At 27.9% G+C, this 13482-nt stretch overlaps 1 protein-coding gene across 3 annotated transcripts in view; it reads right to left on the reverse strand.

The window, feature by feature from the left end:
• LOC107446980 (tRNA (34-2'-O)-methyltransferase regulator WDR6) overlaps positions 1-13482 on the reverse strand; it is a 68973-nt gene that overhangs the window by 22306 nt on the left and 33185 nt on the right. For 2 of the 3 annotated variants that reach the window (XM_071178678.1, XM_016061777.4), the window contains 6 exons: positions 12174-12329; positions 10167-10241; positions 6916-7104; positions 5607-5673; positions 3694-3756; positions 58-246 (listed from right to left, as the gene is read on the reverse strand). In XM_071178678.1, the coding sequence (XP_071034779.1) occupies positions 58-246; positions 3694-3756; positions 5607-5673; positions 6916-7104; positions 10167-10241; positions 12174-12329 (739 nt within the window). The remainder of the gene's footprint in view (positions 1-57; positions 247-3693; positions 3757-5606; positions 5674-6915; positions 7105-10166; positions 10242-12173; positions 12330-13482) is intronic. The other variant, XM_016061785.4, reaches the window with a different exon arrangement.

Below are 13482 nucleotides of genomic sequence, written 5' to 3' on the forward strand. Positions count from 1 at the left end.
TAAAAATTATCATTTTTCGTTAACACTCTAAAATGAATACAATTGAGTATATTTAACACTCTTTAGTACAATCTCCATAAGTGTCATAGTAATATTTCCATAGGATTAGCTGAGAACGTCCTCCAACAGATGCTAAAAGCCAGTAGTCTATATTCAACATTTTTTCTTTGTCGATAGCTCGAATGTTAGATAAATGCCCTGAAAGTTTGCTCAAAGTGACAAATTCAGCTGTTCCATCAGGTGCATCTATCAGTTGGCTAAGGAAGGGAAATGCACAAAACAAAATGACATGTTTATATTTAGTAAAAAAATAAAATAAGAAAAAAGAAGTATCTAACCTATGCTCGATACTGACTTTATGAAATTCAAATACAAGGTAGAATTTAGATCATTGTTACTCAAACACAGGTAGACAGGCTAGCGTCAGTTTGTGGAAAAATAATTGTATTGGAATTGCTATAAATTTCATTTATATTTTCATTTATACATATACTGCATATTTCCAAATATAAGCCCATCCGTGTATAACTCCATGAGTATGTGCCCACACCCAAAATATATACTTGTATCAAAGTCGATGTAAAAAAAATAATAAGGCTTGCTATCATTAGAAATAAATATGTGCATCATAATAAGTATTCTTATAGTAACGGCTGCACAGTGGATAAAATAAGTATTTGTAATCCAAATTTTAAAAGCTTACGAATTTGTAATTAGAAAACAGTAACATTCCTTTCAAATTTTTCAATTTTTATATTTAGGTATAAGTTTTCACCTATTATTTTGCGTATTGCAATATTTAATGATTATAGCTGATGCTTGATAAAAGGAGAAGTATTTCGGATGGCGATGTTCTTGCATCCAATTATGTAAGTGCATCCAATTATAAGCAAACCCCCAAACTTAAGCTTTTGAAAATTTTCTAAAACTCTCTGGCTTATATTCGGAATTATATGTTAAATTTAAAATTTTCTAATCACACGTAAGTAGCACATCAAAATACAATACCAAAAAAGATCCCCACACTCTTTTCAGAAGTTTTCCACACTGTTAAATGTACATCATCGATTTTTCTTAATAGAAATTTCACATACACTTGTCTGGCAGAATTCATGAACTGAACAGTTGAACATTGTCCCTTTTTATAAATATACTTATAACTTACGAATAAAATTTTTGAAATTTAAAGTAACTAAATGAAAATTACTATTTTACATATTTGAAAGAACTGTTTGTATTTTCAAGATACACATTATTTGATTTGTCATCTCACAGGAGTGTAGTTAAAACTAGCAGCCCTATTAAATGATTAGTCACTAAAGAATATAGCTGAACAGAAGTTTTTAAACTATTGAATTTAAAAACACACATTTTAAGAGTATTATGATTAATTATTTGCAAGTTAAAATGAAATCCAAGTTTTCCTTTTCTCAACAGTGCAAAATTGAACAACAAATGACTAATAAGTATTAAAAAAAAATAAGAAGAAGAAGAATACTTTGTATTATACTGTCAGTATATGTTGATAGATTATTTTATTAAGCTTAAAATGCTAATTTTTCCACAGAAAATAAAATGATACTGCAAACACCAAATTTTATTACATGTTTACTCTGATTTTAACATGATTTCATTTAGGAAATTACACACATAGTGGATATGTACATAAATAGGTAACATAATTTTTTACCAATTAGGTATACACAGTTATGATTGCCTTAGCCAGTTAAAGTTTTGAAAAAAAATAACTAGACAACCCAAGCTACTAATATATAAAACTCACAAAACAAGAAAAGAAAAAAAAACTTATTTTTTTCAAAGTTAGTGTTTTAATGTTCTCCATTTATAGCACTATATCCACTATAAATTTCTTCTTATTCGACAGTTAAAAAAAAATTCCTACTTATGAATATTGAGTAAGTTATCTTGATTGTATCTTTTACATAAGTACAGTCAAACCTCTATTTAACTAAGTTGTTAAATCCCGATTACTTTGTATATGGAAAATTCGTTAAATAGAATATCACCTTTTGAAATACTTAATCTACAAAATAGGTTTTAAATTCATAAACACTAGACATAATTAAAACAACAATTGATATACCTTCATCTTGTAAGCTAGTATCTACTATTTATTTAATAAATCTTAACCATAAAAGAAATTTGTATGGAAAGCAAGAATAGAGCAAAACATTATCCAATGTTACACTATCATGCTACATACATTTTCAACTAAAAAAAGAGATAAATTTATGTATAAAATTATAGCTGCATTTATTATAAAAAGTAATATTAAACATACATTACTGCATGAGTTCTAAAGTTTAACTGCTACGGATAAAATCCGTTGTGTCTGAGTTTTTCGTTTGAAATGTTAACAAAAAGGGAAAGGGATTTTACTGCTTTCTCTAAAAGTAAAGTGGCTTTGAAAATCAATTCAAAGTCATTTCCCCCATAAAATGTGTTAACAAGTTTGAAATGTTCTGAAATATTTTGGGAAATAGGGAAAGTGAACTTTTAGAAAAGTTCATTAAATAGAAAATTCACTTGGCTATCTAAGTTATTTTACGAAGAAATTTCCAAAATGTTCTTGGTTCCTTGGAAAAAATCGCAAAATAGAGAAATTTGCAAAATGGAAGTTCGTTAAATAGAAGTCCGACTGTATTATCATTATTCAATGTGCTCAACTAAAGAATTTGTAAAAAATATTATAAAATATAACCCAAATTTGATAAAATTATGTAGTATATTAGTTAAATTAATATCTTTGTTCATTATTATAGAAACTACATTGTTTTTCATCATTTGGATAACACATGCCATCATAAAGAGAATTCACTGCATTATTAACACCTCTTCTGATTTTTGCAAATATTTTTGTTTTATATTTTCTAGTTTAAACTTTTTTGTAAATTTATAGATGATAGTAATGTTTATAATCAAATCAGACTGCTCGATTGTAAAGATTTCTTTAACAACTATCATTAATTAAATATTTAGAAATTTACAAACAAATTACTTTTATGCAAATATGATATACAAAACATGTGACTACAAAGAGAAGTTTTTTTAAAAAAAAGATTCGTAAATATATTTTTACATGAAAAAGAATCAAGTTAAGTACATTTTCAGTAGTGAATAATAAATTGACATTTTTAAACAATCCATAGCAGAGTCTGATAGTTTTCTTTCATTATCAAAACAGTTTTACTCTACATTAATTTAATGTTGTTATGAATGTTACATTAAAATTTTGAAAGTTATATCAAAATTTTGATTTTTTATTGCAGAAGTACTATTTTACAACATTTTTACACTGTAAAGTAATGGATCCTTTTACGTGTCTTTGTAAAATAGATGTTTTAGTATCAATTTATTATTTTTTTCACAGTAAGTGAAGATCAGTGTAAGAATTTGAGAAGGTTTACAATTTTATATATTAATTTTTAAATGGGTTGCACAAATTATTTTTTCTAAACATAAAAACATTTGTCTTATAATCCTTTAAAAATTTATCCGTAATTTTTACACTGCATGTCTTATCTGAGTGACTTCGTCAAATTAAAGCAATAACTCAAACAAGACAATATCCAACAGGTGGGATAGTAATTTAGTCATCACTTTCGTGTGTGATATATAGCAATAAATGTATCTCATAGTTTGCAATAAATGTATGTAATTCTCAAAGGATACAGGTTAATTTAATTACTTGTAGAGTATTATCTTCACCACCACATAATAAAATGGACCATGGATCTAGTAATAAGGAATTTAAAGTATAAATATAATATACATTCAACATTGAATACCAAATGCATTTAATATACAAATAGAATTCGAAATAATTCAAGAAATTAAATTTCTCACAAAATGCAAAATATAAACAAAATTATTAAAAAGGTTATCAAATGTATTTTATAAATTTAAATAAAAATTATTTATAAAGACATATTCAACAAGATTAATATTATTGATCATACTGAATTTACATACATATGTAAAAAATTACTAGAAAAAGACTAAGCAAACTAAAACTTTAATTCATTCATATTATTAGGGGGACCGGAAAGTAATGTCATTTCGACGCATTAAATATTAGTCTTAAAAACCAATGAATTTTTTTAGATCCATTCCGACTCATTTTCGATCCGGCATTGAAAGGTTGTTGCTAACGAGGGTGAACGAATCATTGATATGAAATAAAATCTTGATAGCAAAGATCAAATGCACCGAAATGACATTACTTTCCGATCCCTCTCATTCAAATGTAAATTAGTGAATGACCCCTAATAATTTTTAATAAACTTTGTTACTTGGTTCAGTATTTGTTTAATGAAACGATTAAAAAAATGAAATAAATTTGAAATGCAAATACAATGACTATTGAAATTAACATTTTTGTCAGAAGTAAATTATTATATATATGGTCCCTACACTCATAATATTTAACAAATCTGAGATAATTGAATTTTTTTAGTTCAACTGTTTTTAAATCAAATCATTAAGTAATGAATTAAAGTTTTCGGAATGACAAATCAGAAAAACATAAGATGCTTTGCTGCATTTAAAATAGTGAAAGCCCCTCACTTCATATTTTTTTAAAATCTTGTCTCTAAATATAATAGGGTTTTTTCATAAAAGAACTTAAGAGTGCTGAAAGTTTTAAAAGTAATAATGCAATAATAAAAAGTATTAAGAGAAAAAAAATTAATAAAGTAGAATAAAAGTTTATACAATTTTTATTATAAAATTAGTGGACGGTCTGTCAATTAAAAAATCTTTTGATTAAAAATCTAAATTAATTCTTATCTATATTAAATTAAATGAATAAAAGGGAGATGAAAATTTTGAGGAAAGGAAGCTTTGTGGTTCTTTATTGCTCTGGGAACCGACATGAAAGCATGTAATTATTAATGAATGATCCCCAAGGAGTCAAGTTCAAGGATTGTGGTACTAATCTATGAATAGAAGAGCTGGAGAAGACCACTAGCTTGCAAGTGATAAAGATGATGGCACTTCCCCAACGATGAAATAAAATTTTCTTTTGCTATTAATGAAAATTAATTTTTAGCAACGTTCAGTTGGGCCCTGTGATCAGCAAAAATTTGAGAGATTTTTCGGTTTGATCCCAAAAATGAGAATTTCTTGCAAAATGTAGCAGAATTGCACATGACAGTGCAAGAATCCTTCCTTTCTCCGTCGAAATCAGCTCGGTATACACACATACAAAGCTCTGCAAGTATTTTATCAAACATGCAAAATGATTGACACTTTTATACGCTGAAGTCCAACGGTATGCCGAAATTGATTAAATGAATTGCGAAAACTTTGAATAGAAAAATTTGAAAACCACGTTTTTTGTATGATTCGCGAAGAAAATAGACATGCTTAAGAAAAAGTTAAGCACTTTCTGAAAACGGTACGAAGCCTGCAGTTTGATATATGAATAAAAAAATTTTAAAAATATAGCTCATCATTAAATTACACCAAGCCTTTCAATTCTAAGACAATTTTTTTTGATGAAAACCCATAATCTTTTGTTCAGTATAAAGAAAAATATTTTTCTGGGCTTAAAAATAAATGAAATATTTTAAAGGAATACTGACCTTGATTTTCTGAACTCTGTGTATACAAGTAAGTTAAGCAACAAATTTTTTGTCCCGAAAGTCCATCCTAAGAAAAATAAAACAGAACAGTTGAGGAAAAAAGATAAAATTTCATAACAATATCTAAAAAAAATATAATCATTATCTCATCATTTATTCAATATAATTATTTGAGAAATGAAAATAGTGACAATATTGAAAATAGTGAAAATGATAATAATTCCTTTCAAATAACACCTGAACAATTTTCGAGGAACAATCTTGCATTTATGATTTTTTATAAATAAAAGAAGAGAAATTATTAGTTTACAAACTGAAGTAGTGACGGCTTTCTTTTATTTTTCCATATTACTCTTGCATGGTGATGTAGAATATAATAAAATAGTTACAACAATTTTTTTTAAAAATTTCTATAACCTGATATGCATTAGCATCAAAAATATCTGCATGCTTCATAATAAGTTTATCAAAGGACATGCAGTAAAATTGGTTACATTTTAGGACATATTGGGTCAGCAATTAAGTTCTTATATTTTTCTAAAAATTTGAAGTGTGTGAATATTTAATTTTCATTTCCTTTTGAGTTTCGTTATAAATTTTCGCACGAAAGTTGGTTGAATTATTTTTCATTGAACTGAACTAAAACTAAACTAAGCTCAGTGGCATGACAGCCCATAGAGGGCCAAGGCCAACTGTGCCCATCTCAGTTTTCTAGACCTTGGGATCTGGGGTGCAGGAGCAGATGCTCTGGTCAGGTTGTCAGCCAAATGCAGAACCCCGAAAGTTTAGTTTCCAAGCATGCTTGGTATTAATTTATCGACCCACTGAAGGGATGAAAGGCTGAGTCAACCTTGCCCAGTTCGAGCATTGAACCCATGATATGTGGCATGAAAGCGCGAAGCGCTACCACTCAACCACCGGGCATACGTTGAACTGAACTGGACAGCAAAAGAATACGGTAAAAATGAAAATTCTGTGGATATAAATGTTTTAGTGCAAAGTTTTATACATGTTGACCAATTTTTTTCAAAATGGTCTAAAAATAAATTTGAATAAAGAATTATTATTATTTTTGCATCAAATTATTTATTAAAATTAATAATTTATGCATCGAATTGCATCCTAAATATTTATGATTGTTTATTTCCACCAAAAAATAATTCTTATTGTCAATTAATAATTGAGTATTTGAAAAATGAAAAGTGGACCTATTATTTTGATATAAACTGAAAATATAACATGTTCTCAACTGAAAACATCAATTTTCACATATATAAATATATTTTCTCAAAAACTGACATATATTTACCTTTAAGACAGATTCTTTGATCATGTGGCGCAAATCTTGTTGGTAATATATTATATCTTTCTTCTGAATAGCAACAAATGTAGCCATGCCTTCTTCAGTAAGAGAAAAGTCCCAAGATCTGTGACCACCACCACATTCAACAGTCATCACTGCACTCTCAAGATGGCTACTCCAGACAACAAAATTTTTCTATTTCAACAGAGAAATCATATTCAATATTTGGTTAAGGGGAAAAAAGAATAAAAATATAACAAATAATTTTGAAAATGCATATTATTACTATTATATGTATATCATAAAAGATATGTGCTGTTTTACCATTTTCATGCATTCTCATTGGGCAGAAAAATCAGATGATATGATGAATAAGTATTAAGTATGATTAATAAGTATTATTAATCATACTTAAGTATGATTAACAAGAATTAAGTATTTTTTTGCACTTTATCACTATAAAATAAATAAAAGTTACTTATTTATTTGTAAATTTTTTAGGGAATTTATCAGCAATTTATATTTACCATCTCTACTAAAGATTATTGTTTAATAATTATTGGGTAATTGACTTAAATTATCATTCAAAATTAAAAGCTAAAAATTAAAAAATATGTACTTTATTACAAAGTTACAATAATATCTTTTTATGCAACATTTTATGATTAAGATATTTAGTGATCATTTTACAAATATCAAATTGTGAAGAAGTTAAAATCAGTCTTAGTTTTAGAAGTTAAAATTAAATTTTATGTTATATGTTCAGTAAAGTAATGCAGTTAAAAGTTGTTAACACAAAATAACGATTTTAAACCGTGTAGCATTAAGAAATATCTTTTCGTACTATTGATGAACAATCTCTTTGGAAGAGAAAAACTTTTAGTAAGTGTTTATAGTAACCAAAAAAATGAAAAAAGTAAATAGAAATAAATTTAAAAAAAATAAATAACAGTTTCTATATAAAATTCCAATGTTAACCAAGCATAAAAATTAGGTTTAAATTTTTTCTTAAAATAACTTTTGTTAACACCATCAAAACATTTTGGGATCTTTAACTTGAATAGTTTTTATTTTGATGTAAAAATTTGTTCACCATCGAAAAACAAGGATGATTGTGAAGCAAGTAGAGGGGTAAAACAAAGCAAGCAGATGACAGAGACCTTTAAAACATAAAATAAGCAAAGAATTAAAGAAAATACAAAATTTTAATTTTTTGTATTAAATGGAAAAGTCTATTTGAATTTGTAGATTTATTTTATGGTCTATTAAACTTATAGTATTATAAAACGATTAAATAACATGTAAAGTACAAATTTCAATTGACAAATAAGACATGCAAATTTGAATGATTTAAATTTCTCAATTCTGACCACTTCTTCACGATAAAAATCAGGAAAAGTTTGATAAAACTAAGATTTTATTAAAAATCTTTGTTTTGTTTTTTAAACATTACTTATATTTAAAAATCACTTGCTGATTACTCACAAAATAATTAAAAAATAAGAGGATTCCAAAAATTTTGCCTTTTTTATTTTTATCATTGTGATATAGTTTATAGTGATATAGTTATTCAATTTCTTGCTTATATATAGTTTATAGTGATATAGTTTATGATATTGTTATTCAATTTCTTGCTTACTCTTAAAATATGACCTTTTTTCATAAACATGGCTCAATAATTAAATTTTGTACTTCTATCTGATCACTTCTCAAGATATAAAGTCACGAAATTTCTGATAAAACTATGATTTACTTCCTTTAACATTATACTCATATTATAATGTTAAACTACTCATATTATTTACGTTTATGCAGAGTAATAAGTTTGAGCTGAGTAAATGACTCTGGCCGAGGCTCGTCAGGGTTGCCATACCTGAAGAAGAAAAAAATCCCTGTGTTTTGCCTGCACATAATATACACAATATTTTAAGAGGAAACACATATTCATAGCACTCCTGTGAGGTACATTACGACAACGATGCTAAGTTTTAGTTTCTGAAAAAACTTAGAGAAATAAGAAACAGCTCAGCATAAAACAAATAATGATATAATAAATGAAATAATATAATATAGATGAACTATCATCTTTAAATATCCCTTAGTTTACCGTTTGAGAGGACTGAAATTTTTAAAAGACAAAAATAAGAAATTAAATTGCCTGTTTTTTCCCAGTTCATAAAGAAAAATTCAAAATTACCTGTTCTCTTAGATTATTTTTAAATTCCTTGAATTTTTTCACATTTTCCCCGTTCTCCCTGTTGTAGGATGCGAACCTTTCTGATTCTGAGATATTTGCTATCAATTGATAAAAGAATCAGAGATGCTAAATTTAGGACTTATCTCTAAGAGATAAATGGGTATGCTCTAAAAGGGAAGATTTAGGCTCTCCCTATTAGAAAGTCTTGCAATCTGCCTGTTAGTGTCACTAACCGTAAAAAAATTTGGCATGTGTGCCTAAGAAAACTTGTGCTTACAACAGGTCGTCATCATCATCAGGTCATCATTTATCAGATTTCCCAACCTGCCCTTTATGTAATGCTAACGACAGACATAGAGACCATTTGGTCCCTTATTCTGAACATAACATTGTAACAGAGAATATATCACTAAAATTCATTGTAACTTATATTTTTTAACTATTTGAGCTATCCAACATAGATCGATGGCAGTCATAATGCCAAGATCAGACAAAGGTTGGGAAAAAAAACTTTGTAATGCCCTTGATTTATTTAATGAGATGAAGTTGAAGAATTTTTAAAGAAAGAAAAATATAAATTGCTTTTCAACAGTGACTACTCCAGAATTATTTTTTTCCTTTTTGTGAAAAACTAGATTCTAGAATAAGCTTGAATCGATGTATACTATGTATACTTGTCTACTTTTCAGGATATAAAAAAATGGAAATTAGGAAGAAGAAAAGATCAGAAGAAAAACTCTATCTTAAGTCTTCCTGCTTTACGAAGAATAAGTAGACACAAGCACTAAACACTATTGAAAAAGTAAAATTTTTTACTTCATCATCAAATATAAATTCTTGTGAGGGGATTAGCCTAAAAAAGAGGTTGCTAATAAAAAGAAGTGCGGTAATGGTGCATAAGGTTAGAGTATTTGAAACAAAATTGATGGTATAAAAGGTAGGGGGAAAAAGACAGAAAGGTCACTTTTAACTTATTTTATTCTTTGTGGATGAATGCTTGACTTACTATGAATGCAATAGCATAACAAATAACAAGCCCCACTACTTAGTAAGTACTTACTGTATGAAATCCAACGAGAAGTAAATGAGACTCATAAAAAATCATCTTTCCGATCCATTCCAAATCATGAGATACCTGAAAATATAAAAAAATTTAGATTAATTATGTATAGATAAAATATTTAAAATATACAAGTAATGAAGCATTGATAATTGACTATCAGAAAAAAGAGCTTTATTATATTTTATAGCAATAATTATGTTTTCTAAAGGTTTTTATTTACTTAAAAAATAAGTATAAAAACATTTAGAATGAATAAAGTAAAACTTTTCCAGCTAAGTTGTTTGGAATACAGCCAGCACAGATATTAATTTAACTGGGCAGCAGACATTATTTTTATAGTTTATCTAATTTTAAGTTAGATTCTGATTTATTGGATAGAATAGTGGTAAGTATAATAAATAATCAAAATTTTAGGTAAAAAGAATCAAAATTTTTTTTTTAAGTGAAGCAATTATTAAACTATAACTATAAATTGTTTAGAATACAAAATTTCTTAAGATGCATATTACTACTAATAGTCAGCAACAAAAAAATTGAAGTTCACTTAAAATTTGAAATTTCTAGCACTCAGGATTTCTAGGAGCTAGCATGCTATTGAATGAAAGCTAGTGTAATATTTATGAAGTTAGAAAAAGACCATTCATACAGTGTTTTCATCATAGAAAAAAAATGGGTGAGAATTTCTCACCCTTTCTCAAACACAGGGTGAGATTTCAAAAAGTTAAGTAAGATTTCTAAAAAAACGCAAAAACTCTTGAAAAAAAAATCATTTCTTTAATTATAATACATTTTTAACGTCTTCTACTTTTTAAAGTATTGAATATTTTTGATACATCATCATAGAATATTTTGCCTTTACAAGATATTTTTCCATCTTACATTAGTGCATAAAAAATTTGAACGTCTTACATGAAGAAACCTTACCTACGGTAAACGCGTGGTTGCAGAGAAATGTATTTTGAAAGGGGTTCCGTGGTTGTGTTCTGTTGTTCGAAAAGGTTCTGAACAATACTGGTAAATAGGGAAGCTAGATNCCTCTTCTCGCGGTAATCATTTTTTAATGCGAGAAAAGAAAAAAATATGCGAGGTTCTCGAGCTGTAGTGAAAACACTGATTCATATTATAATGTAGATTCTAGATTAATCGGGATGGTCAGAAAATGCTTCGTTTTAAACAATCCATTTTATGCACATTTTGATGAAATAAGGATAGAAAATTTAATAACTTTTACATAATGTCTCACATAGTTTAATTACCAATTTCATATTAAAGTTTTAACTGCTTGTCCATTTTCTAGTTTTTTTAATTATTTCCAGCTTTTGGTTTGTACTAAGGACAACCCTTTTGAATTTCGACATGCTAATACTACTAACAGAATGTAAAGCATGCGTAAAATTTTAAATTTGAACAACACTAATACTGGGACAACAGTTGAATCATATCTCGCCTCCCTCCAACTGTCAGCATAGCAAAACCGGCTAACTGTATTAAAGGTCGGCTGGTGGAGTTCAATACAATAGGAAGGATTAAGAATAATCCGGTCTTCCTGCACTTTGAAGCAACTGCAATTCACAATTTTTCTTTTTTTTGAGGGGGAGTTGTTCCAGATAATCCACAACCTGGATAATTCGATATTGGTTAATCAAGTCTAATGTACTAAAAAAAAAAATCACATGACAAACCTGCATACTATTTAAATATAGATTTTGCTATGATTTGTTAAGAAAAATATTTTTTTTCAAAATATTCCGATTTTTAAGGGTTTAAAAAATTCATTAAATTCTACAGAAAAACTGAGTGCAAGCTAGAATTTTCTAGCCACTGTGGCGATCAAGCGCCCAAGATTTGTAGCCATTAGTTATCATTATTCTTAGTCAAGATCAAGTGCCAAGACCTGGTAGAAATTAACATATATGGATAGTATAATAATATTTGTGAGAAATTTTTGTTTGTATAACAAAAGCTTTCAAAAGAAAACAAAAAAAAAGCTAATATTTTTCCTACTTTAAGAGTATGAAGTAATTTAAAATCTTCGTCAATCCAAGAATATTGGTTCACTTTACCATCTCGACCAGAACTATAATAAAATAAGTTATGCTCTTGAATATCAGTAACTCCATTATCACCATGAATATTGTTGAATCTCATGAACGGTTCACCCTGCAAAACAAAAGCTTTAAAACAATGAATTTTATTGCTTACATACAGAAAACAAAAGTTCAGTCAAATATATTTATAGAAAAAATATCTTAAATTTGGCAGAACATTTTTAGTGCACAAAAATTCAAAGCAATGCAAAGACAATCTAAGGATAATTAATTTAATTATTTGATTCTTTGAATTTATTTTGAAGAAACAAGGAATTTGTATCCACCATAATATATTAGAAATATAGATATTTTATATAATCTATCTAAAATCACGCCAATCCAATTTTTTTAAAAAGTAAAGTGGTAGCTAAGACTAATAAAGTATAATTTCAATTTTCTGACCTGCAAGTGTTTCACAATGTTTTTGAAAAAAAAGTTATGAAATCAATACAAAAAGGTGAATTTTCACTTTGTTGGAACAAAATGGGCCAATACGAGCTAAATGAATAAAAAAAAATTTATCAAACCTAAAATTACGCTTGGAATGAAAAAAAAAACGGTGTTTAATGTGAGCTGATGGGCATATTCTTAGTAACTTATAAGAGGGATATTTGAATTGTATTAAAGACTGGAACTAACTTGATTCCTTAGGGCCATGGGGACTCAGGAGAGGTGCTCGCCTCCCAATGGGGTGAACCAGGTTTGAATCCCAGCGATGGATGGTGATACAAATTGCACACCTAACTCGCACTGGCCACAGTGCTGACGTAAAATATCTACAGTAGTAGATGGATCATGGGTTAGAGTCTGCTTGCCATCAAACTAATCATGTTAGGTTTTTGTAGTTTTCCTTTTCATGCAAAGCAAATGCAGGTTAGTTCTATCAAAAGTCCCTCACCCCGAAGACAAATATTTTCAAAATATGTGATCCAAGAGTTGCCTTGTCGTCTGGATAAGGTACAAAGCTATGGAGTTGAACATTGGTAGTCGTAAACCCAGAATCGGGTCAGCTATTCAACGACGGTTATAAAATAAAATAAAATAGCTTGATTACTTGGTCTTTATCATGAAAAACGATTCTTGATTAATAGAATGCAACAGTCATAACAGTGAATCATTGAAAGGTTTAAAAAAATTAATTTATCAAGCTTTTACAAATTAATTTTCATTTCAAGCTATGTTGCACCGAACTCCTGACAATACTGGAAATAAAAAACTTAATA

Source organism: Parasteatoda tepidariorum, chromosome 3, assembly GCF_043381705.1.
Source record: "Parasteatoda tepidariorum isolate YZ-2023 chromosome 3, CAS_Ptep_4.0, whole genome shotgun sequence".
In the NCBI taxonomy this organism is placed as follows: Eukaryota; Metazoa; Arthropoda; class Arachnida; order Araneae; family Theridiidae; genus Parasteatoda; species Parasteatoda tepidariorum.